This window comes from Aethalodelphis obliquidens, unplaced genomic scaffold, assembly GCF_003676395.1.
Source record: "Aethalodelphis obliquidens isolate GAN/ISIS:26980383/991018 unplaced genomic scaffold, ASM367639v1 scaffold4, whole genome shotgun sequence".
Classification (NCBI taxonomy): domain Eukaryota; kingdom Metazoa; phylum Chordata; class Mammalia; order Artiodactyla; family Delphinidae; genus Aethalodelphis; species Aethalodelphis obliquidens.
This window is the reverse complement of record NW_020837948.1, coordinates 55,895,047-55,918,547: the sequence shown is the minus strand read 5'-3', so window position 1 is coordinate 55,918,547 and position 23,501 is coordinate 55,895,047. Positions and strand designations below refer to the sequence as shown.

General features: G+C 34.5%; 1 protein-coding gene across 4 annotated transcripts in view; it reads right to left on the bottom strand.

Moving 5' to 3' along the window:
- AP3B1 (adaptor related protein complex 3 subunit beta 1) overlaps positions 1-23,501 on the bottom strand; it is a 275,250-nt gene that overhangs the window by 25,157 nt on the left and 226,592 nt on the right. For all 4 annotated transcript variants that reach the window (XM_027100769.1, XM_027100771.1, XM_027100772.1 and 1 more), the window contains exons 23-24: positions 14,795-15,026; positions 10,414-10,498 (exon numbers count right to left, since the gene is read on the bottom strand). In XM_027100769.1, coding sequence (XP_026956570.1) covers positions 10,414-10,498; positions 14,795-15,026 — 317 coding nt within the window. The remainder of the gene's footprint in view (positions 1-10,413; positions 10,499-14,794; positions 15,027-23,501) is intronic.

The window sequence follows — 23,501 nt, the reverse complement described above, 5'->3', positions numbered from 1 at the left end:
AAAATAATAATTTTGTATCTTTCTTTCTAGGATTTATACCTCTAACTATTTTTACTTGTCTTTTTGTATTGGCTAGAACTTCCATAAAAATGTGAAATAGTGTTGAAAGAGGGTAACCTTCTCTTGCTTTTCTGACTTAAAAGAGAATGCTTCTGATATTTCATGTGGTGATAGGTAACTTGTATGTCTGATAATAAACACACACACACACAAATTTTATTTTGTAATTCTCCATTTTTCTGTGCCATCCTCTTTAAGGTGGGGTTCTTATAAATAGTATATATTGAATTGTGCTTTTTACATGTTCAGTATCACTGGAATTTAACTTATTGACATGAATTCTGATAACTAGTATGTGGGGCCCCTTCTAGTCATCTTATTTTGTTTTCTATTTACCATGCTTTTTTCCTTTTCCTGCTTTGTTAAACTGGTCAAGTTTTAAGCACTCCGTTTCTTCTTCCCTTTAGTCATTTGGAGGTTATAATACATCATATTTCCCTTAATTTAGAGGTTAGCTTTAACATTTTAAACCATATTTAAACTCCTTTTAGCCATCAATCAATCCTCTTGTCATGCATGACAAGAACACCATCATTCCTCATACTTGTCCACATCGAGATTTTGGTTTCAGGTTATTAAAATTTATTTTTTACATTAGGGGTGAACAATTATTTTTACACATTGACGGATTTTACAGGTTGAATTATCTGTCTACTTTTTATTCTGTTTTTCTCTGTCACAAAATAAAAAAATTTTTTTCAACTATAGTATATCTTTGAGTAATCCTTTCAAGAAAGGGTCATTGGTGGGTAAACTGATGGAATCTTTGCTTGTCTGAAAAATGTCTATTTCGTTTCCACCAAATTTTAAAGATTATGTCCCTTGCCTTCTGGCCACCAGAACTGATGACAGTACTGATGAGGAATCTGATTCCATTCACATTCTTGTTCATTTTTAGGTAAGCTGCTTTTCTTCACCTCTCTGGAAGATACTAGAGTAGTTTTCTCCTTATTAAAAATTCTACCAGAAGCAACAAATAACCTACAAGGGAATCCCCATAAGGTTGTCAGCTGATTTTTCAGCAGAAACTTTGCAGGCCAGAAGGGAATGGCAGGACATATTTAAAGTGATGAAAGGGAAAAACTTACAACCAAGATTACTCTACCCAGCAAGGATCTCATTCAGAATCCGCAGAGAAATCAAAAGCTTTACAGACAAGCAAAAGCTAAGAGAATTCAGAAACATCATTACAACACATGCTAAAGGAGCTTCCTCAGGCGGGAAACACAAGAAAAGAAAAAGACCTACAAAAACAAACCCAATACAATTAAGAAAATGGTAATAGGAACATACATATCTATAATTACCTTAAATGTAAATGGATTACATGCTCCAACCAAAAGACATAGACTGACTGAATGGATACAAAAACAAGACCTGTATATATGCTGTCTACAAGAGACAAACTTCAGACGTAGGGACACATACAGAATGAAAGTGAGGGGATGGAAAAAGATATTCCATGCAAAGAGGAATCAAAAGAAAGCTGGAGTAGCAATACTCATATCAGACAAGACAGACTTTAAAATAAAGACTATTACAAGACACAAGGAAGGACACTACATAATGATCAAGGGATCAATCCGAGAAGAATATAAAACAATTGTAAATATCTACGCACCTAACATAGGAGCACCTCAATACATAACGCAAATATTAACAGCCATAAAAGGAGAAATCGACAGCAGCACAATAACAGTGGAGGGCTTTAACACCCCACTTACACCAATGGACAGATCATCCAAAATGAAAATAAAAAAGGAAACACAAGCTTTAAATGACACAACAGACCAAATAGACTTAATTGGTATTTACAGGACATTCCACCCGAAAGTGGCAGAATACACTTTCTTCTCAAGTGCTCATGGAACATTCTCCAGGGTAGATCACATCTTGGGTCACAAATCAAGCGTCCGTAAATGTAAGAAAATTGAAATCGTAGCAAGCAACTTTTCCGACCACAACGCTACGAGATTAGAAATCAATTACAGGAAAAAAACTGTAAAAATACAAACACATGGCGGCTAAACAATATGTTACTAAATAACCAAGAGATCACTGAAGAAATCAAAGAGGAAGTCAAAAAATACCTAGAAACAAATGACAATGAAAACACGATGACCCAAAGCCTATAGGATGCAGCAAAAGCCATCCTAAGATGGAAGTTTATAGCAATACAATCCTACCTCAAAGAAACAAGAAACATCTCAAATGAACAACCTAATGTTAAACCTAAAGCAACTAGAGAAAGAAGAAAAAACAAAACCCAAAGTCAGTAGGAGGAAAGAAATCATAAAAGATCAGAGCAGAAATAAATGAAACAGAAACAAAGAAAACAATGGTAATAATAAAACTAGAAGCTGGTTCTTTGAGAAGATAAACAAAATTATAAACCTTTAGCCAGACCCATCAAAAATAAAAGGGAGAGGACTCAAATCAGTAACATTAGAAATGAAAAAGGAGAAGTCACAACTGACACCATAGAAATACAAAGGATCGTGACTACTACAAGCAACTATATCCCAATAAAATGGACAACCTGGATGAGATGGACAAATTCTTAGAAAAGTACAACCTTTCAAGGCTGGATCAAGAAGAAATAGAAAATATGAACAGATCAATTGCAAGTAATGAAATTGAAACTGTGATTAAAATCTTCCAACAAACAGAAGTCCAGGACCAGATGGCTTCACAGGTGAACTCTATCAAACATTTAGAGAACAGCTAACACCCATACTTCTCAAACTCTTCCAAAGAATTGCCGAGGATGGAACACTCTCAAACTCATTCTACGAGGCTACCATCACCCTGATACCAAAACCAGACAAAGATATCACAAAAAAAGAAAATTACATGCCAATATGACTGATGAATATAGATGCAAAAATCCTCAACAAAATACTAGCAAACAGAATCCAACAACACATTAAAAGGATCATACACCATGATCAAGTGGGATTTATCCCAGGGATGCAAGGATTCTTCAATACACACAAATCAATCAACGTGATACACCATATTAACAAATGGAAGAATAAAAACCATACAATCATCTCAAGAGATGTAGAAAAAGCTTTTGACAAAATTCAACAGTTTTATGACAAAAACTCTCCAGAAAGTGGGCATAGAGGGAACTTACCTCAACATAATAAAGGCCATATACGACAAACCCACAGCAAACATCATTCTCAATGGTGAAAAACTGAAAGCATTTCCTCTAAGATCAGGAACAAGACAAGGATGTCCACTCTTGCCACTATTATTCAACAGAGTTTTGGAAGTCCTAGCCACAACAATCAGAGAAGAAAAAGAAATAAAAGGAATACAAATTGGAAAAGAAGAAGTAAAACTGTCACTGTTTGGAGATGATATAATACTATATATAGATAGTCCTAAAGATGTCACCAGAAAATTATTAGAGCTAATCAATGAATTTGGTAAAGTTGCAGGATACAAAATTAACGCACAGAAATCTCTTGCATTCCTATACACTAAGAACGAAAGATCAGAAAGAGAAATTAAGGAAACAATCCCATTCACCATTGCAACAAAAAGAATACCTAGGAATAAACCTACCTAAGGAGGTAAAAGCCCTGTACTCAGAAAAGTATAAGACACTGATGAAAGAAATCAAAGATGACAGAAACAGATGGAGAGAAATACCATGTTCTTGGATTGGAAGAATCAGTATTGTGAAAATGACTATACTACCCAAAGCAATCTATAGGTTCAATGCAATCCCTATCAAACTACCAATGGCATTTTTTACAGAGCTAGAAGAAAAAATCCAAAAATTTGTATGGAGACACAAAAGACCCCGAATAGCCAAAGCAATCTTGAGGGGAATAAAATGGAGCTGGAGGAATCAGACTCCCTGACTTCAGACTATACTGCAAAGCTATAGTAATCAAGACAACTTGGTACTGGCACAAAAACAAAAATATAGATCAGTGGAACAGGACAGAGAGCCCAGAGATAAACCCACACACCTATGGTCACCTGATCTATGACAAAGGAGGCAAAAATATAGAATGCAGAAAAGACAGCCTCTTCAATAAGTGGTGCTGGGGAAACTGGACAGCTACATGTAGAAGAATGAAATTAGAACACTCCCTAACACCATACACAAAAATAAACTCAAAATGGATTAGAGACCTAAATGTAAGACCAGACACTATAAAACTCTTAGAGGAAAACACAGGCAGAACACTCTTTGACATAAATCACAGCAACATCTTTTTTGACCACCTCCTAAAGTAATGAAAATTAAAACAAAAATAAAGAAATGGGACCTAATGAAACTTAAAACTTTTGCACAGCTAAGGAAACCATAAACAAGATGAAAAGACAACCCTTAGAATGGGAGAAAATATCTGCAAATGAAGCAACTGACAAAGGATTAATCTCCAAAATGTACAAGCAGCTCATAAGCTCAATATCAAAAAAACAAACAACCCAATCCAAAAATGGGCAGAAGACCTAAACAGACATTTCTCCAAAGAAGATATATAGATTGCCAACAAACACATGAAAAGATGCTCAACATCACTAATCATTAGAGAAATGCAAATCAAAACTATAATGAGGTATCACCTCACACCAGTTAGAATGGGCATCATCAAAAAATCTACGAACAATAAATGCTGGAGGAGGTGTGGAGAAAAGGGAACCCTCAAACATTGTTGGTGGAATGTAAATTGATACAGCCACTACGGAAAACAGCATGGAGTTTCCTTAAAAAACTAAAAACAGAACTACCATATGACCCAACAATCCCACTACTGGGCATATACCCAGAGAAAACCATAATTCAAAAAGACACATGCACCCCAGTGTTCATTGCAGCACTGTTTACAATAGCCAGGTCACGGAAGCAACCTAAATGTCCATCAACAGAGGAATAGATAAAGAAGATGTGGTACATATATATAATGGAATATTACTCAGCCATAAAAAGGAATGAAATGGGGTCATTTGTAGAGACGTGGATGGACCTAGAGAGTGTCATACAGAGTGAGTCAGTAAGTCAGAAAGAGTAAAGCAATTATTGTATAATAACGCATATATGTGGAATCTAGAAAAATGGTATAGATGATCTTATATTCAAAGCAGAAATAGAGACACAGACGTAGAGAACAAATGTACGGATACCAAGGGGGAAAGGGGTGGGGTGGGAGGAATTGGGAGACTGGGATTGACACATATACATTACTGATGGGAACATACTGTATAGCACAGAGAACTCTACCTAATGCACTGTGGTAAGCTAATTGGGAGGGAAGTCCAAAATGGAGGGGATAATAACTGTATGTGTATGGCTGATTCATTTTGTTGTGCACTGAAGGCTAACACAACATTGTAAAGCAACCATACTCCAATAAAAATTACTTTAGGGCTTCCCTGGTGGCGCAGTGGTTGAGAGTCTGCCTGCCGATGCAGGGGACACGGGTTCGTGCCCCGGTCCGGGAAGATCCCACATGCCGCGGAGCGGCTGGGCCCATGAGCCATGGCCGCTGAGCCTGCGCGTCCGGAGCCTGTGCTCCGCAACGGGAGAGGCCACAACAGTGAGAGGCCCACGTACCGCAAAAAAAAAAAAAAAAAAAAAAAAAATTAAAAATGCAAAAATTAAAAAAATATTAAAAAACAATAAAAATTCTACCAGGATGTGGCCTTTTTGCTAGTTGTTCACATTCACTCTGTTTGGCCTTTGATGGATCCTTTCAATCTGAAGGTGTGTACATTTCTTTTGCTTGGGAAAATTTTCTCCTATAATTTATTTAATTATTTCTTTTCTCCATTGTCTCTCTTCTTTCCTTCTAGATCTTCTATTAGATGAATTGATTCTTTTATTTTTAAAGAGGAAGCATCATTTTTTAAAAAATTAATTAATTAGTTAATTAATTTCTGGCTGCACTGGGTCTTTGTTGCTACATGCGGGCTTTCTCTAGTTGTGGTGAGCGGGGCTACTCTTCATTAAGGTACGTGGGCTTCTCATTGCGGTGGCTTCTCTTGTTGTGGAGCATGGGCTCTAGGCACAGGGGCTTCAGTAGTTGTGGCACACAGGCTAAGTAGTTGTGGCTTGCGGGCTCTGGAGCGCAGGCTCAGTAGTTGTGGTGCACGGGCTTAGTTGCTCTGCAGCATGTGGGATCCTCCCGGTCCAGGGATTGAACCCGTGTCCCCTGCATTGGCAGGCGGATTATTAACCATTGCGCCACCAGGGAAGTCCCAGATGAACTGATTCTTTTAACTTTTGTTTTCATATTTTCCATCTTTGTCCTTTTGTCTTCTATTCTAGTTGATTTCATTGACTCCCTCTTATGGAACACTAAATCAGGCTTCAGCTGTGTCCAGTCTATCATCCACCTACTGAGTCCTTTTGGCTTTTTGTGTTTTTAGATCTCCAAGAATATATTTTAAATTGTCTAATTACTCCTTCTCAAATAAGCAGTATATTCTTTTTTTGTTTTTGTTTTATGGATTTTATAGCTTTAATAGGATAGTAAGCACAGCAGCAACAATCACTTGTGAATATTTACTATAGACCGTGTATCTTTCTAACTTTTTTTTTTTTTTTTGCGGTAAGCGGGCCTCTCTCTGTTGTGGCCTCTCCCGTTACGGAGCACAGGCTCCGGACGCGCAGTCTCAGCGGCCATGGCTCACGGGCCTAGCTGCTCCGTGGCATGTGGGATCTTCCCGGACCGGGGCAATAACCCGTGTCCCCTGCATTGGCAGGCGGACTCTCAACCACTCCGCCACCAGGGAAGCCCAGCAGTAAATTCTTGCTTTCAGATATAGTTCTCTTGAATCAGATATTAGTTGTAATTTTTAAAGATATCTCTTTTCTTTCTCAAATTGCTCCCTTCACAATTGGTAAGTCTTTGTAAGTCATTTTGAGCTTTCCCTTTCAAATTGAGGCTTTCCCTCAAAAGTCTGGTCATCCTAAGCTGTCTGTTTATATTTATAATGAAGGACCAGGTTAATTAACAAACAAAGCAAGTTCTGATGCATATTAGCTATAAGATTTTGGGCAAGTTTTCTTCCTGTGCCTTAGTTTACTCACCTCTAAAATGGAATAATAATAATACTCACCTCATAGGCATGTTTTGAGAATTAAGTAAACTAACACACACAATGCAGTGTTTAGAACAGTGCCTAGCACACAGCTACTGCTCGATACATGTTAGTGTTATTTCTATGGGTCTCCTCTCCCCTGGTGGGCTGGCTGGAGTTTTCTTAAGTGGGTGAGACATGGCTGGTTATGGTCATGAAGCTGGGAGGCAGGCAGGCAATGGCCTTATCTCTTCACCAACAGATGTAAGATTGGCTTTACCCTCGTGGTAGGCGACTTGAGAATATCATTCTCTTGGGTAGAACTGCATTTCATCTCATCTCTGACCATCCGGCCTCCTTCCTATAAACTCAACCCCCGCTGTTCTCTTAGGGCACATCCTCACCAGAAGTCCTTCCCAGGCAAGTAGTTGTTCACTTTCTTTACAGGGTAATTTTTAGGTCTCTGATTAAATGTGTATGCTGCCTGCTGCTAGGGGCAAGGTTGGGCAAGTGCAGGTCGGAAGTCATTCTTTAATTCCCTAATACTGTCTTACCCTAACTTTTCTTTTTGCTAGTTCACTTTGTTTGATATTCTGCCAGACTTGTTCTTACCATTATAGTAGTTTTCTCCCATGAGTGTTTTGCTCTGTGGTTTTTATTTTCTCTGTTATTGTTTATCTGCTCCCATTTGCTTTCTAACTGGCAATAATTCTTCATAATTTCTGGTCAGCTAATAGCACTCTTTCTCTTTTTAGTGCTCATTTTCTATTAAAGAATGTATTTTCTGTCTTTTTAATGGATTTCGGGCAAGAAGAGGGGCGGATGTTAGTGCTCAGTCCTCTAACTTGAGCCAAGCCATATAATTTTTCATACTAGTTAATACATTAATATCTGCTAATCACAAGGATGAGACCTGTTTATGTACTGCATCTACTTTTAGAGAGATACATTTATGTATATTATACATATTTTCAATCTCAATAAATTTAATCAAGGACTTAATTTGATGACCATTTAAAATGCAAAGCAAAAAAAGAGACATTAATACTTATCAAGTGTCCATATAACTACACAGTCACATATAATAGCTTTATCTATCTATATATGCATCATATAACTATAATAATACAGAGAATTAATCTAGAAGCTAAAGTAGGATCATTTTACTCTGGTTCCTTTTCTTTTAATAAATAGAAGTGTACCTGAAAGGCTCACAGTCCATGTTCTCAGCATTTCTGAAGGCTTCCTATCAAATATGCTCTTATTACCCATAATTTTATGTATTGATTTGTATAATGTATTTTGAGGAAAAAATTCAATATCGGCCATTCTTGCTTTTTTTTCCTTTTTATTGAACTACCAAAACTAATACAGCTCATCACTAAGGAAAAAGTGCTATTTACTATGCAAAAGGCACAGTCAGTGACTGGCATCTAAGACCAATTGATCAACCCATTACCACTATCTCCCTACCCCCACTAGCCCTACTATGAATCTATTGATTTAAACACTGTCGATCGGTTTCCATTTTCTGATTTTGGGCAGGTCAATTAAGAAAGTGAGTAATTGTGATTACACTGCTTCAGGATCAATTACAGTTGATGCAAGACAAAGTGTTCTTTTTGGAACACACACAAAATAATTTTTGATTTAGTGTGCATATGTGCTTAATAAAAATCTAAAATATATAACTAATTTATACCTTCACAACAGAAAAACATATTAGTGTAAATGCTTATAATAGCTAAGGCTATTTTCTATCTAAAATAAATTCATCATTTTCCTAAAATTAGTTTAAGAGAAACTGAGAAAAAACTGTTTATATACACTTCCCAACATAAGATAAAAATCAAACATTACCTACATATTTATCCCTAATGGGACTTAGTTAATTGTGAAAGACAAGACGCAAATCTTGTGTAATGGACTAAAGAGAAAATCTTTGTAATGAAAAAACCTTTTTCAAAACCCTTCATTGCATAGAAATATAAAAGGTTTTTTATACAAATTGAAAAGAAAGAAGAATTTTTTTAGTTCTTAATCTTGCCCTAACTTAGTGCATAAGCTTTGTCATTGGGCTCACATTGTCGAAATCATTAAAATGAATATACCTCTGGTGTTGGAGGTAAATCTATTTAGAATGATGTTACTCATAGTCTTGTGCTCAGTAATATCGATCTGTGTTGTTTGTCTAATAGAAAAATAATAAACAATTACTAGGCAATGTGGGGAAAAGTAATCAGTTTTTATATATCACTAATATAGTAGACCTCCCAAAACATAAAGGTGATGATCTGCATAGAATCAATGTGTTATGCTACATTGCTTATATTCATCATTGCAGGTTCTCAGCAATAAATGGTATAATATTAGGCCTGAATTACTGGTAAACTGAAAAGGTATATGAAAAAGAAAGGTTCACTATATTCAACCTATAAACTTATTTAAAAGTGACTATTTCCTAAACCTGGAGATTTTTATCATAAAAAATTCTGTTAGAAGCTAGCTAAAATTTAGATAAATAGAATGCCTCAATTCTTTGCAGAATAAGAACAACTTCAAATCAAAATAACACATCATATCTTAGATCAGAAAAATACAAAAGAAATGAGTTCAAAGATCATTCTTAAAGATGCATGAATATAGCTTTGCATTAGTTTGCTAATAGTTTCTGGATTTCATCAGAAATGTATAAACATTATATAAAACAATAACAATGATAAAACACAATTCTAGAAAAGCTCTTTTGAATAGTATTCACCTATGAAACCTTTGCCAACTGATACATGTTCTCTTTTGAATTTTATCAAAAGCAGTTTGTAAATTAAAGTAAAAATCTATGAAAAATCTATGAGTTTTTGGTACTGACAGAATCAATAATTCTCCACTTAAGAGGCTCGCGATAACATATAAAATGTTTCAAAAGATATCTTCTCTGGGCTAGCCAACAATATTATTAAAGTTTTTAATTTCTCCTGAGTTTTCCTCATGAATTTTATCATAAATTTTCCACAAGCACAGAGATAAGCAAAAAAAAAAAAAAAAAAAATTTAGCAGTAGCTTCTTACTTTAGCCAACAAACTGTGAAGTTCAACCACATATGGTAGACTGTAATGGCTACCTGTGTAACAAATACTAGAAACATATATTGCACATAGTTTGTCCATGGCAGTCTAAACATTACCAAAGAAAAGCATGTTTGTGTAAATGTTTCGTCTCTCAAAGAAAAAGCTGCTGAAAGCCTTGATTTTAATCTGCTATTGTTTATAGTAATATGAAATATAGATGAACAATTGAACTTACCACAACTGGAAACTGGCAGTCTGAGTGGAATCACAAAAGTCAATACCCATTGAAACAGTAATGGATCCCTCAGGCTCAAGAGATTCTAGGAGATAAGATAATTTAGACATGGAAACACAGAGGATGTGAAAAAGACTAAACACTAAAATCTTATGTAATGTTTGTAGTTTGGTTAAAACAGTCAAATTTAATGATGGCTTGTAAGAATAATTTCAAACTAAGAGTATTAAAGCAAATTATAAAGTAATTTCACTTGAAGCCTCTTTTTCACAACTTAATTCTGTCCATACTTCAATGAACACATTATATCTATTTGTTTCAGAAATACACCTCATCCTGAGAAATTTCATGTTTTACAATATTGTCTTTATAGGCATTGAAGGTGAGAAGGAAATAAATGTTTTCCTGTTTGGAACAACTGTAACAGACTCTGGGTGCTTTTAACAAATTGTGTACTTGAAACTATGGAATATTTACTTTAGATATAAAAAGTAAATTTTCAACAATGTTCTAAATTTCCACTGGGGGAAAAATCCAAAATTTAAAACATGCAAATTAAAGCAACACTGGAAGAAGAAATTAATTTGTTGTCCTCAGATATTAACCAAGACAACTGGCATTATAGGAACCCCAAACAATAAGTCTAACTGCATTAGTCAAAAAATTACTGGAAGAAAATTTAATAGCAGATTAGATTATCTTGAAAACAATAAATAATAAAGTGACATTTCATAGATTTGTAATTTCTGAAGCTTCATCTACCAACTAATCAAGTGTGGGAAATAACTGTTTCAATATATAATACTGGTGTTTTTTCAGTTGATAATGATAAAACTCAAGATAAACAATAACACCATTTTATTCTGCTTATGATTCCAGAGTCAAAGTGTAATGCTGTACATTAGAATAATGAGGGATCTTAAACATATACCTATTAAGTATAAATATTTATGTATATTTATTATATTTAAAAAGAAACCATTCACTTTTGATTTCTACTTTGCTTAAAGTCTCCAGTATAACTGCAGTTGTATTGTAGCTTTATATTTAGTTTTATCTCTTTTGCATATATATTATTAGATGTAGTTATATTTTAGCAAGCACATACTAATCCAGTAGACTGTGATTATTCTAGGGCTTATTGATAGGTATAATTTGCCATTTAATGCTAACCATTACAGAAATGATGGTATAGATAGGACAAAAGAACAATTCAATAAGCTTAAGATACTAAGTATTTTTATATCTCAAAGGCTCAGTGAAGATTAGGCATTATAAGAAGGTATTTGTTTGATGCTGATTTTTAAAGTGTTATTGGTTTGCTTGCTAATTTATTAGTTGGTTTGCTGATTCCAGTTTGAATTTAATTTGTTTATAAACCTAACATTTACCAGGATGGCATGTTAAGTACCAGAAGACTTGTTACCTAATCTTCGGCAAACAAGCTTTATTGTAAATTACCATAATAATAGTTTTCTTGCATTTCTCCTAAAGCTACACCTTATCAGTTCATAGTTTTGTCAGTCACATTGCTCAAAACTGTTCTTCAGTGAATCCTTGATGTTTTCTTCTGTGCCACAGATATACTGGGGTTTGGTCTTATTTGCAGCTGACACCACATTGGTAGTAGATGCTGTCATCTCCAAAGCATGATGGCATTCGGAACTTAGATCTCTCTACATCACGTATCCCCATATTTCATTTGACAAAGTGACGGTTCTCAAGATGCCTTGATGATGGCACTGTCTGACACAGTTTCATAACTTCCTCAGTCTTAAGATAATTAACTGTGAGCTTAGTGCCATACTAATTCTGAAGGATAGTTCATGATCAATGGTATGTTTTATTATATGAATGCTTCAAGAGCAAAGTGATCAGCATAAAATTATTCATATAATAGATTTTTATATTTGAAGCTTACTACATTGGAAAAGTTTATTCAATCGGGTGTCTGTAGTTGAATACTGCTTCTGGATCATTGCAATGTACATGAGAGGGTTATGCAGAAATGGCTGAAAAACACTGGCTCTATTACACTGCACCATTAATAATGAAAAATTAAATCACACAAGATGCCATCTACTTTGATTTGACAGTTGTACAGTAACTAGTGAAATCTTAGCTGAACTCAAACTTGTCAATTGTTAACATAAAGTCACTGAATATAGTGCAGAGACCCTAAGGCTACTCTTTAAGTGAGTGAGTGAGTGTGTGTGTGTGTGTGTGTGTGTGTGTGTTTTAAACCTCTTGTGTACATGTGCCTGATCTCTTTGGGGAAAAATGGCACTTTATTCCTAATATTCTTGCAAGGAATCCAGTTTCATGCAAAATCCTGACAAAAGTCATCTCATATTATAGAGAAAAAAGAGAACAGATTGGTGACAAATTAGAAAGCCGCCGGACTCCTTAACATATGCATATGTACTTATTAAATAAAGCAAATATCTTACTTCCCTTATTTCACAAAAAATGAAAATGCAGTATCTGTTATTTGTTGCATTCCTATGATTTTTTTTGGACTAATTAAGATATTTCATACTCTGAACTCTACGGTTACCTGTTGACGAAAGAGACTAAGTGGTATTACATACAAATTACTGCATGGGAAAGAATTCTGTATCTTGAGGGTATTCAATAAATGGCAACAGAACAAACGAAACACTACAAAAACTTTGCCCAAGAAAAGAAAAGGAAAGAAAGCCTATTACTAGTACTGAGGCAATGGCATATATCGATATTTTATTTTGGTGTTAAGGCCATATTATGAAATTTATTATACTTATTTCTTCTATTCTACATAGGCCAACAAAAGGTCAACTCATCAACTCATTATGCCAGCTCAAAGAAATGATAACACTGTTCTACTGTTTTAACCTTTGGATAACATTTTCAACCTTCAGACAATGCATATATCAGCTGCGTGACACTTTTTAAACTAAATTAATTTTTTAACTAGGTAAAAAAAGCTGGATTTCAAGCAGTAAAAAAGAATACAAATTGGGATATTCTTTAATTCCTTAGCAATATACTAACTTCATAAAATAATTCATTAAAAATCAGGCACTATAGTCTTTAAATAGTGTGTCTTAATTACCAAATTATTTTTCAAAGAGGGTATTACATGGGTTCTGAAATCAACTTACTTTAACTCTACTTCTCTCTACTTTGGTTGCTTATAAAAGTCTATCATATTTCATCTACTAGCAATTTTTTTTTCTTTGTGGAAAAATATAACACAAAGAATGACTTCTTTACTGAATGACTCATGAAAATGATAGGAGAGAATTCAACAATGTGAAAGAGCTCACTCAGGCAAAGAGGGAGAAAAAACAGAACAGCTATATGATAGACAATAATGAATAAAGGCAGAGTTACCCGGTCAAAAGGCTTTTGCTCACCTAAAGTATTATAAAAAGGAACTACCTGGAGCCTTTTGATGGTAATATTTCAAGGATTCAGTGACAGAAACCTTATATTACTTTTAATTAAGATTTTGCCTGAAGCTTCTCCCAACTAAACTGTAGGACTGCCTCCACTTACACAAAACAAAAAGAGAGATAGACATTCTAATTATTACACTATTTTAAACTCAAAGTTAGCCATACAATTGTTACACTTAATTTTTAAAAGGTGTATTTTTTGTAAAACACTTAAAAAAGGGAAGGGGATGACAGCTGGAGAGACAGTGTGATATAACGGGCACTGAGGTAGCCTGGAAAGCACATGCTACGTGGTAGGGGCAGCCGGCTGGTTGTGCTGCATGCAGGTGGGAATAAAGCACCTGTACCGCCATAATCTTGTGCTTTATCCATGAACAGTGAGATTTCTTGGTTTGTCCTTTAATGTAAAAAAAATACTGATTTTTAAATGGTGGCAACAGATTAAAAAAACATGATGTGTAAAAATACCAGTAACATACTGTGGGCTATTCTACCTTCTATGTATGGAAAGGAAGACAAACAGAATAGTACATACCCTCTCAGTCTTTGCTCCCTTCACTTTTCAATCTATGGAATATGAAGGGAAACGGGGAAGGAGAGATATGGAAGGTACAATACCCAAAAGCCAGACTAAAATCATGCAGGAAGTGAAGCTGACCAGAAAGAGAGGTGGGGGAAGGTGATACAGATAGGAAAAACGGGAGGCAATTGTGATTCTCCAGACACAGTCTTTCGTTAGTACTGGTATTACCACTGCTGGCACCTAATTCACTAAGGGCAAAGACATGTATTTATCTTACAAGATAAATTCGGTTTAAAAAGGAAAAACTTATATACACTGAGTTTGCTAATAGTCAATAAAATAATATGTATTCTACTTTAAAATGAACACATTTAATTATCAAATGCAGTTAAAGTTTTAAATGAGAATTACTACTTACCTATTGGATTAAAAACATGCATTTGCATGCCCACAGGAAGTTTCTTTTCCCCTATGTGGATATTTTCTACCTTCCAATCAGTGGTATTATTCAATGTTATTTGCACAGAGACCATATTATCACCAAAAACGCAAGGCTGTCTTGGAAAGAAATAATGGGCAGCTAGTCCTTTTCCACTCATCCGATGAAGCAGCACATGAGTTTTCACCGGTACAAAGACAGGAGTACTGACCTATTTGCACAATGGAAAAAGGAAAAAAAAAAAAAAAGAATTAGTGAATATAGTTATTAATTCTTAAAAATATACAAAAATTCATAACACTTAACTCCTGTTTTCCCTAAAGTATTAATCACAATAATAGACATTAGTAGGATATCACACACATAGATATGAAGTCAGAAATTATATAAAAATGTAAAGTAAATGCCTTCGAAACAGTATTAAAATTCTTCTGTACTCTGCAGGCATATATTAAACTATTTTGACAATCTATATCTAAAAAGAAGAGAATAATCTTAGTTATATAAATATATTCAATTTTTTTAGAGTTTATAAATGTTTTTGTTTTCTTCTTAGGTACACTATATTTGGACATTTTGCCAATTTTCTTATTAGTTTTAATAATTTGTCATTTGATTTTCTTGGGCTTTCAAACTATAAGATATTATAATCTGTCTATAACGAACATCTTATACTTTCATTTCCAATCCTGACTGCTTTAACTTTTTTCACCCTGAATTTCTTTCACTGTAAACTGAAGACTATGACCTCCTTTTTAAGGTGGTTCTTCCTTTGCTTTAATGATTAAAAAGCTCTTCCCTACCTCAAAATCAGATAACTATTCACTTACATTTTCTTCTAGAGCTTTCATGGTTCTAATTTTTTAATTCATGAGGAACTGATTTAGGTATATTTACTCTATATTTAATTATTTTTCTCCAAATACTTAACAAATCATCTGTACATGATTTAATGATTAGCTCTTCCTCAATGGTCTATAAATGCAGATACTCTAATTATTTAGTTGGAGACGTTTTTGAACCTTGATGGAGCTGTTAAAACAGTCCCACACTGTTTTATTTCTTATAGCCCTACAATGTGATTCAATTGTTTGGCAAAACAAAGCGTTGCTTATTCCTCCACCCACCCCCGCCAATATTTTCTCGGCTAATCATCTGTTTATGCTTCCACTGAACCTTAGACTCTTAGTTAAATTCAACTGTGGGTGGAATCAGAGGCAGCATATTAAGTGAAGAAACACAGCCTTTCTAAAATCATATGGTGGCTATCTTTCCATTCAAAGTCAAAGTATTGCATGTGGCTTGACCTGACGTGGGCAAGCTTTAAAAAAAAAAAAAAAAATCAATTTGTGATTAAACAGGCCTAATCAAGAATTTTTCCTAACAAGTGTACTCTCCCAAACTAGGTTTTCTATTATAATTGTGAGAGTACATATTAACCTGTTCAACATGCTCACTATGCCACTGACATCTGATGACAAAAAACTTAATAATAATTTAAAACTCATCAACAAAAATCCAAGAGTTAAATATCATATACACAGAATGATAAAGTTGGAGAGAGGCACGTGTAGAGCACCATGAGAAAAGCAGAACAAAAGCAGGAGTCTGGATTACAGGCAGCCAGGAATTAGCACTCTAGATATAAGGTTCTTTGAAGGTATGCCTTAAGTCATTTAAGAGCTATCAGCTTGTCTTAGTTGGTTAACTGATTTTCTCAATCTAACCCTGGGACACGTGGCCCAAATATTTGTTTTTTTCTACTTTGTCTCAAAATTCTGCACCTTTATTATAATAGTTAAAACAATGCTAAGGAATGTGCAAAGGAAGAAAAACAGTGTAATTCGCTCCACACATTCTTTCCACACTCAACCAAGTTCAAGAAGCACTTTTAACTTCTAAAAAAGGTCCTCCCTAACAATCTTCAAAGCTTATCTATGAGAGTGCAAAGAGACCTATGTTTTCTTTCACAATAAATACCTCATAAAGGCACTCTGGGGTAATAATATACACTTTTTTAACTACAGAAAGGGGCTGACTGAAAATGTTTGATTGCTTTTTTTAACCTATTTTCTAAGTTCATACAAGTCATATTTAGCGAACCTCCTCCACTCTCTAAACTACATAGGTGATATTTTGTTCAATAAAACCAGTAGGTTTCATAAATACTTCATCAATTTCCGTATGTAATACAATTAATCCTGACAAGAGAGCAAGATTTTAGTTCAACATTTTGTACATCAGATTACTTACTTATATTCCATATACATGATCTGTGGCTGCTTATATTCTAAGATGCTAAATGTCATGAATGGCTTTTCTTACTTCACAATTTATAAATAACAATTATTTTATTAAATGTTAAAAAAAAACAGGTAAAAAGTAAATTAATTAGTGAATGACCTAGACTGGGGCTGTGAAAATGAGGGTTTAAGAAAGGAGGCAGATACTTAAGTTTGAACAAAACAAATCATCTTGGGTAGGAGACAGCAAACTACAGCCCACAAGCCAAATACCACCTGCTGCTTGTTTTATAAAGTTTTATTGGAACATGGCCATTCTGTTCTTTGACATATTGTGGGTGGTTGCTTTTTGGCTCTACAATGAAAGAGATGAGTAGTTGCAATGCCTAACATATTTACTATTTGGACCCTTTACAGAAAAAGGTGGCTGACCCCTGATCTAAGGGCATACATGTTACATTCTTCCTTCTCCCCTCCCCTTCTCTTGTTGTCCTGAGAAACAGTTCTCCATGGAGCTCTCACAGTTCTGTACATCTTCTAAGCAAAGGTATTAACAACCTTGTTCCTGAAAATCTTTTCAAGGATGTACAGCAAGCAGTCTTTGGAAATGGGTTAAGGGCCTCCCTCTGGGGCAAAGGTTGGACAGGTTTGCCAACAGACCCTTATGAAAGGTTGCGATCTTCTATGCTAAGGATCCTCTCCTCTAAAGCAACCCACTGCATATGCAGTCATTACCTAGCCTTCATTGCGTCACCCTGTGAAAATTGGGGCTCAGAGAAGTGGCAAGAATGATGTTACCCTGGCTTCTGCTACTGCTGTGAGTAACAAACTGTCCTTTGTCTTTGACACAGGAGTCTGGTGTCTTCTACCAGTACCCATGAAATTGTCTCAGGCTAACTTGTTAGCCTGAAAGTGAGGTAACATCTCATACCCTGCACAGTTCTTTGATACCTACTTTTCTGTTTTTTTGGTCATCTGACAATTCCCAGATCCACTTACTCCAAAGAGCTAAATTAACGTTGAGTAGGAGTATCATGTACAGCTGTGCAGTGGTAACTGACTGTGGATAAGATCTAAAAACCTAGCTTACATTCAAGGGTGCCTTTATGGAATGTGCACAATGGCACCACCAGGGTTAGCATGCTTTGCTAATGAGAAGTCTTCTTGACAAAGAAGCTACTTTTTTTTTTTCACTTTCCTTTAAGTTGATGTTATGACCTGGCTAATTGTTTCTATGAGGTTCTGATGTATCATGATGTGTTCTGATGGCTGACAACAAAGTATCAAGTAAATTTTATGAAAGACACTGAGGAATCAAGAGTTCAATGTTTCAGGGTAGCTTTTATCTGGTTCAAGACTAAGTGCTGGTATTTTGAAGGAGCTTTCTCCCCAGTGTTCTACCCTGTAGTGGTTATATATGGGATTGTCTGCTCAACACATCTACCATCTTCTAGGAATGTTGCCACATTCAGTTCTCAGTGGAGCTGGCATGTTCTTATGCCACCTCATGATCTGACCACATTAACTGGTTCAGGAATGGGCACCTGGCCCAATGAGTTCCTTTCCTAGGATTTTTGGATTTGGGACTTAGGAAGTTGAGCCAGTCTCTCTCAAGTGGCTAAAATTCTGAGATTTAAAACTGTAATGTCTGTGGCCACATTTCCTGCCATATTGCTCAGTAAGAAATAAACAAAGAACAGGTGAGAGACAGAGTTCTGCTGGTATCTTTGGTTTGGATGGTTCTTGAAGCTGACATATTCCTACCCTTCCTGAAGCTTGGTTTTCTGTGAAATACTCTAGCATTCCTTCCTGAAACTTCCCTTTTTTTTTTCCCCTTAAGCTAGTTCAAATTTGGTTTCTATCATTTAACTCCCCCAACTCAACTACTAATCACAATTAGTCAGATTTCAGGACACTAACTGGGAAACTGGGGAATAAACTCATAATGGGATAAGGCGCTTTCTTGCTCCTTTTCCTAAAGCCCTGGTAGATATGTTATGGTGAGACTCAGGCATGGCATCTGATTAGGTTGAGCCATATGAATCTACCAACTCTGTACATCAAAGACTTGAATTACAGCAAAGGAAATAAAAGCAAAAATAAACAAATGGGACCTAATTAAACTTAAAAGCTTTTGCACAACAAAGGAAACTGTCAACAAAATGAAAAGACAATCTACTGGACAGGAGAAAATATTTGCAAATGATATGATCGATAAGGGGTTAATATCCAAAATATATAAACAGCTCATACAACTCAACATGAAAAAAACAAACAACCCAATTAAAAACTGGGCAGAAGAACTGAATAGACATATCTCCAAAGATGACATACAGATGGCTAACAGGCACATGGAAAGATGCTCAACATCATTAATTATCAGAGAAATGCTAATTAAAACCAAAATGAGATATCACCTCACAACTGTCAGAATGGCTATCTTCAAAAAGAACACAAATAACAAACATTGGCGAAGGATGCAGAGAAAAGGGAACCCTCCTACACTGTTGGTGGGAATGTAAATTGGTGAAAAACAGTATGGAGGTTTCTCAAACAACTAAAAATAGAACTACCATATGACCCAGTAATTCCACTCCTGGGTACATATCCAAAAAAACCGAAAACACTAATTTGAAAAAAATACATGCACTTCAATGTTCATAGCAACATTATTTACAATAGCCAAAATACAGAAGCAACCTAAGTGTCAATCAACAGATGAATGGATAAAGATGACGTGATATATATATGTACAATGGCATACTACTCAGCCATAAAAAGAACAAAAATTTTGCTATTTGCAACAACATGGATGGACTTGGAAGGTATTATGCTAACTGAAATAAGTCAAACAAAGAAAGATAAATACTGTATGATATCACTTGTATATGGAATCTAAAAAATAAAATACACTAGTGAATACAACAAAAGGAGCTGACTCACAGATACAGAGAACAAACTAGTGGTAACCAGTGGTGAGAGGGAAGGGGGAGGGGAAAGATGGGAGTAGGGGATTAAAAGGTACAAACTACTATGTATAAAATAAATAAGCTACAAGGATATATTACATAACACAGGGAATACAGCCAATATTTTATAATAACTATAAATGGAGTATAACCTTTAAAAAGTATGATTTATTATGTTGTTCATCTGAAACTTACATAATATTGTACATCAACTATACCTCAACAAGTAAAGAGAAGGAAAAAAAAAGTGGAATTAGCAATTCTTATGGTTCAACTTGCTTTGGTTCAAGGCTACTTAGTCCTACCTTCATTAAGAAAGAGGAATCTTATTTATTATGTTTATTATCTGTCTCTCCCTTTATTCCCCGCTTTTATGTTCAATTTACAAAACATAATTTTACCTATTTTCAGAACTCAAAGCATAATTTTTCTACTTTAAATGATTATAGAGATTTTCAGATAATATACCACTAGTGTTGGTCATAACTATACTTTACTTGATGTTGAGTGCTCAATTATAACACTGTTCCTAAAAATACTACAGTCTTTCAAGGAGCTTACTGTGATAAGCGGAGATTATCAATATTAATACTTGTTGGTTTTCGGATATGACTTGACTAGAAATTTTCTACTGTATATAACTGGACACAAATGAAAAATACCATATTTCTTAATAATTAGAAGGACTTCTATGATCCAAACACTATTTCTTATAGTATCTAGTTCAGGTAAAAGCATTATTTCCCATTAAATATTAAAACTTGTATAAATAGGATAGTATGAAAGACAATATTTGAAAACAATGGTTTTGATTTAATTATTTAACTACTAATGTTCAAAGAATTAAAAATTTAGCTGCATTATAAGCAAATGATATGGGTTATCCTCATTATTCCTGAGGAGGTAATTAGTTCACTAAATATAATAACTCTAAAATAAAAAGCCTTCTTCTAGAGTTAACAGAACAAAAAGCATCAAGTTAACAGTGAGAGAATCCTCTACAAATCTTTACACAGCATATGTTTAAATAATAAAAGTCACTTGTGTACCTTTAGATGGTTTATGAAAATAACCAATCAATTTTGCAGACACAACATTATTTCTAAAGGGAATCTATGTGACTCATGATGCCTGTAGATACACAGAGACAAACCACACATATTTTATCAGTTTATTACAGTAAGCAAATAAGCGTGGAATGAGAGTGCACATAACTGTCTACTTAGCGCTTACTGAAACATTTATAAGAGCTGTTATCTCCCTAATAACAGACAGACAGCGTGCAATTTTAGAGAGGAGAAAAGCTTCATATTTTTTAACACTTCACTAAAAAGTAACCGAAGAGTGTAAAATGAAAAATACTCTGTGCAGTAAGCTGGTAATGGACCATATTATCAACTCAAGTTAGATTTATAGGATACAAACTAGTCACTAATAGTTATTTTATGACATAGCATGTCTGCTTTTTTTGAGATTATTAAGATTAAAGTTGTAAAACTTCTTTTGAACATAGCTGTTCAAAATGACTGAATTATAAAATTTAAATGAGAACTGAAAATAAAACATGGATTATCAAATGCCTAAAAATAAACCTTGTTCAACATCTGCATTACTATTTCAGAGATGACACTTCCATGTAAAGCTTTATGAAAACAATATCTTCTAGTCTTTTTTGCTTTAATCCACATTCAGACACTTAATCATTTTTAAGTATTATCAATCTATTCTGTTTTTGGACTCCAAAAATACGAAGATCTGCAGTATATAAACTGCTCTCTTTGTATCTAGTTTTGTTTGGCTTATTTTACAGCAGTATCTATTTAGATATATAATTTATAAAAAATGACCAGACTGTAAACAGAGATACAGTTTCATCTTTAAAATTAGCACTTTTTAAACCAGTGTAAATCTCAACTGGTAAGAACTGTAATGCAGAAAGCTACAGTATTGTCTTATTCACCCAGTAAACTGTAGAAAGTGAGCCTATTTTATCTTTAATCTACAGTATTGGGTCTAGTACCTAGTATAGGATTTAAAAAAGCAAAGGGAAAATCTGCTTAACTGTTAGCTAGAACTATAAACATAACATTCAAAGAAGTATATTTCATTTTTCCATCGAATATTACTTTAAATAAATGGTTTATACTTCTAAAGATAACTTCCTCCTTATATATGTATATTTAGGTATTCTAGAAAGTAACTGTGTTCCTTGCTCCTATTTTATTTTAGTCATCAGTATATACAACGAAAAACATGAGACTTTTCACCTCTTATTTTGGTAATAAATAAAAATGTATTTACAGAAAGATTTGAGTAATTATCAACAAACATTTAATGAGAACCTTACTTCACACATGGTATTAAGCAGGCTACAGCAAACTTGGCCTGTGGATCAAACCCAGTCCACTGCCTGTTTTTGTATAGTCTGTGGGCTAAGAATGGTTGTTACATTTTTAAATGGTTGAAAAAAATAAAAAGAAAACTAACATTTTTGTGACACTAAAATTATGAGACATTCTAATTCAATGTCCACAAACACAGTTTCATTGGAACGCAGCCACATTCATCCATTTCTGCATGACCTCTGGCTGTTTTACCACAATGGCAGAGTTGAGTGGCTGTGCTCTGCAAAGCTAAAAATATTTACTATCTGGCCCTTTACAAAATGTTTGCTGACCCCCATAGAGGATGTATTCAATTTCCATTGGTGTTGAGATGAGGAGGAAATTACTTTATAATAATACCCTATCCTTTCCCCTCCCCAAAGGTAAACCTATAAGTTTCACTGTCGACATACTACTTTTTATAAATCTGAAATCCAGAGTGATGTGTATATACTTTTATTTACCACTTTCATAGAAAAATAGTTCCAGAACTATGGATGTAGATACGTTATACTATTCTTAGATATGTTCTACTATTTTTTTTCATATTTCCTTTCTGACTTTTGGTTTAAGGGTGCTAATAAAAACAAAACAATCTGGTTTCCAAAGTGTTTAGCAGAAAGGTTCCAGTAATTGGTTACAATAAATTTCGTCAGAACCGGAACAGTTTATATAAGCACAAACAATTATGTGTTGTGTTATTTGATAGATGTGATAATCATTTGATCTTTAGTGCTACTGCTTTCTCACTGACAATATCAATATCATATACAAAAGAAAATGTTAGTGTTCCCTTCCTTTGGAACCAAGCTCAGAACCTTGGCATTATCTTTGACATTCTTATTTCCCTCCTACAATTACTTGAGAAGTTTGATGTCTCTTGTATTCATTTTCTTCTTTTCTGTTGTCTACCACCAGCTTACTTCAAGTCATCAATGACACTTAAAACATTAAAACATTTTTAAAAATTTTAAATTGCAAAAGAAGTGCATGCTTATTGAAAACAATTTCAAACAGTATGGAAATACAAGTAAAATTCCCTCAGGTTTAACCATAATTAATAATTTGGTGTCCCTCCCTATCTTTTGCT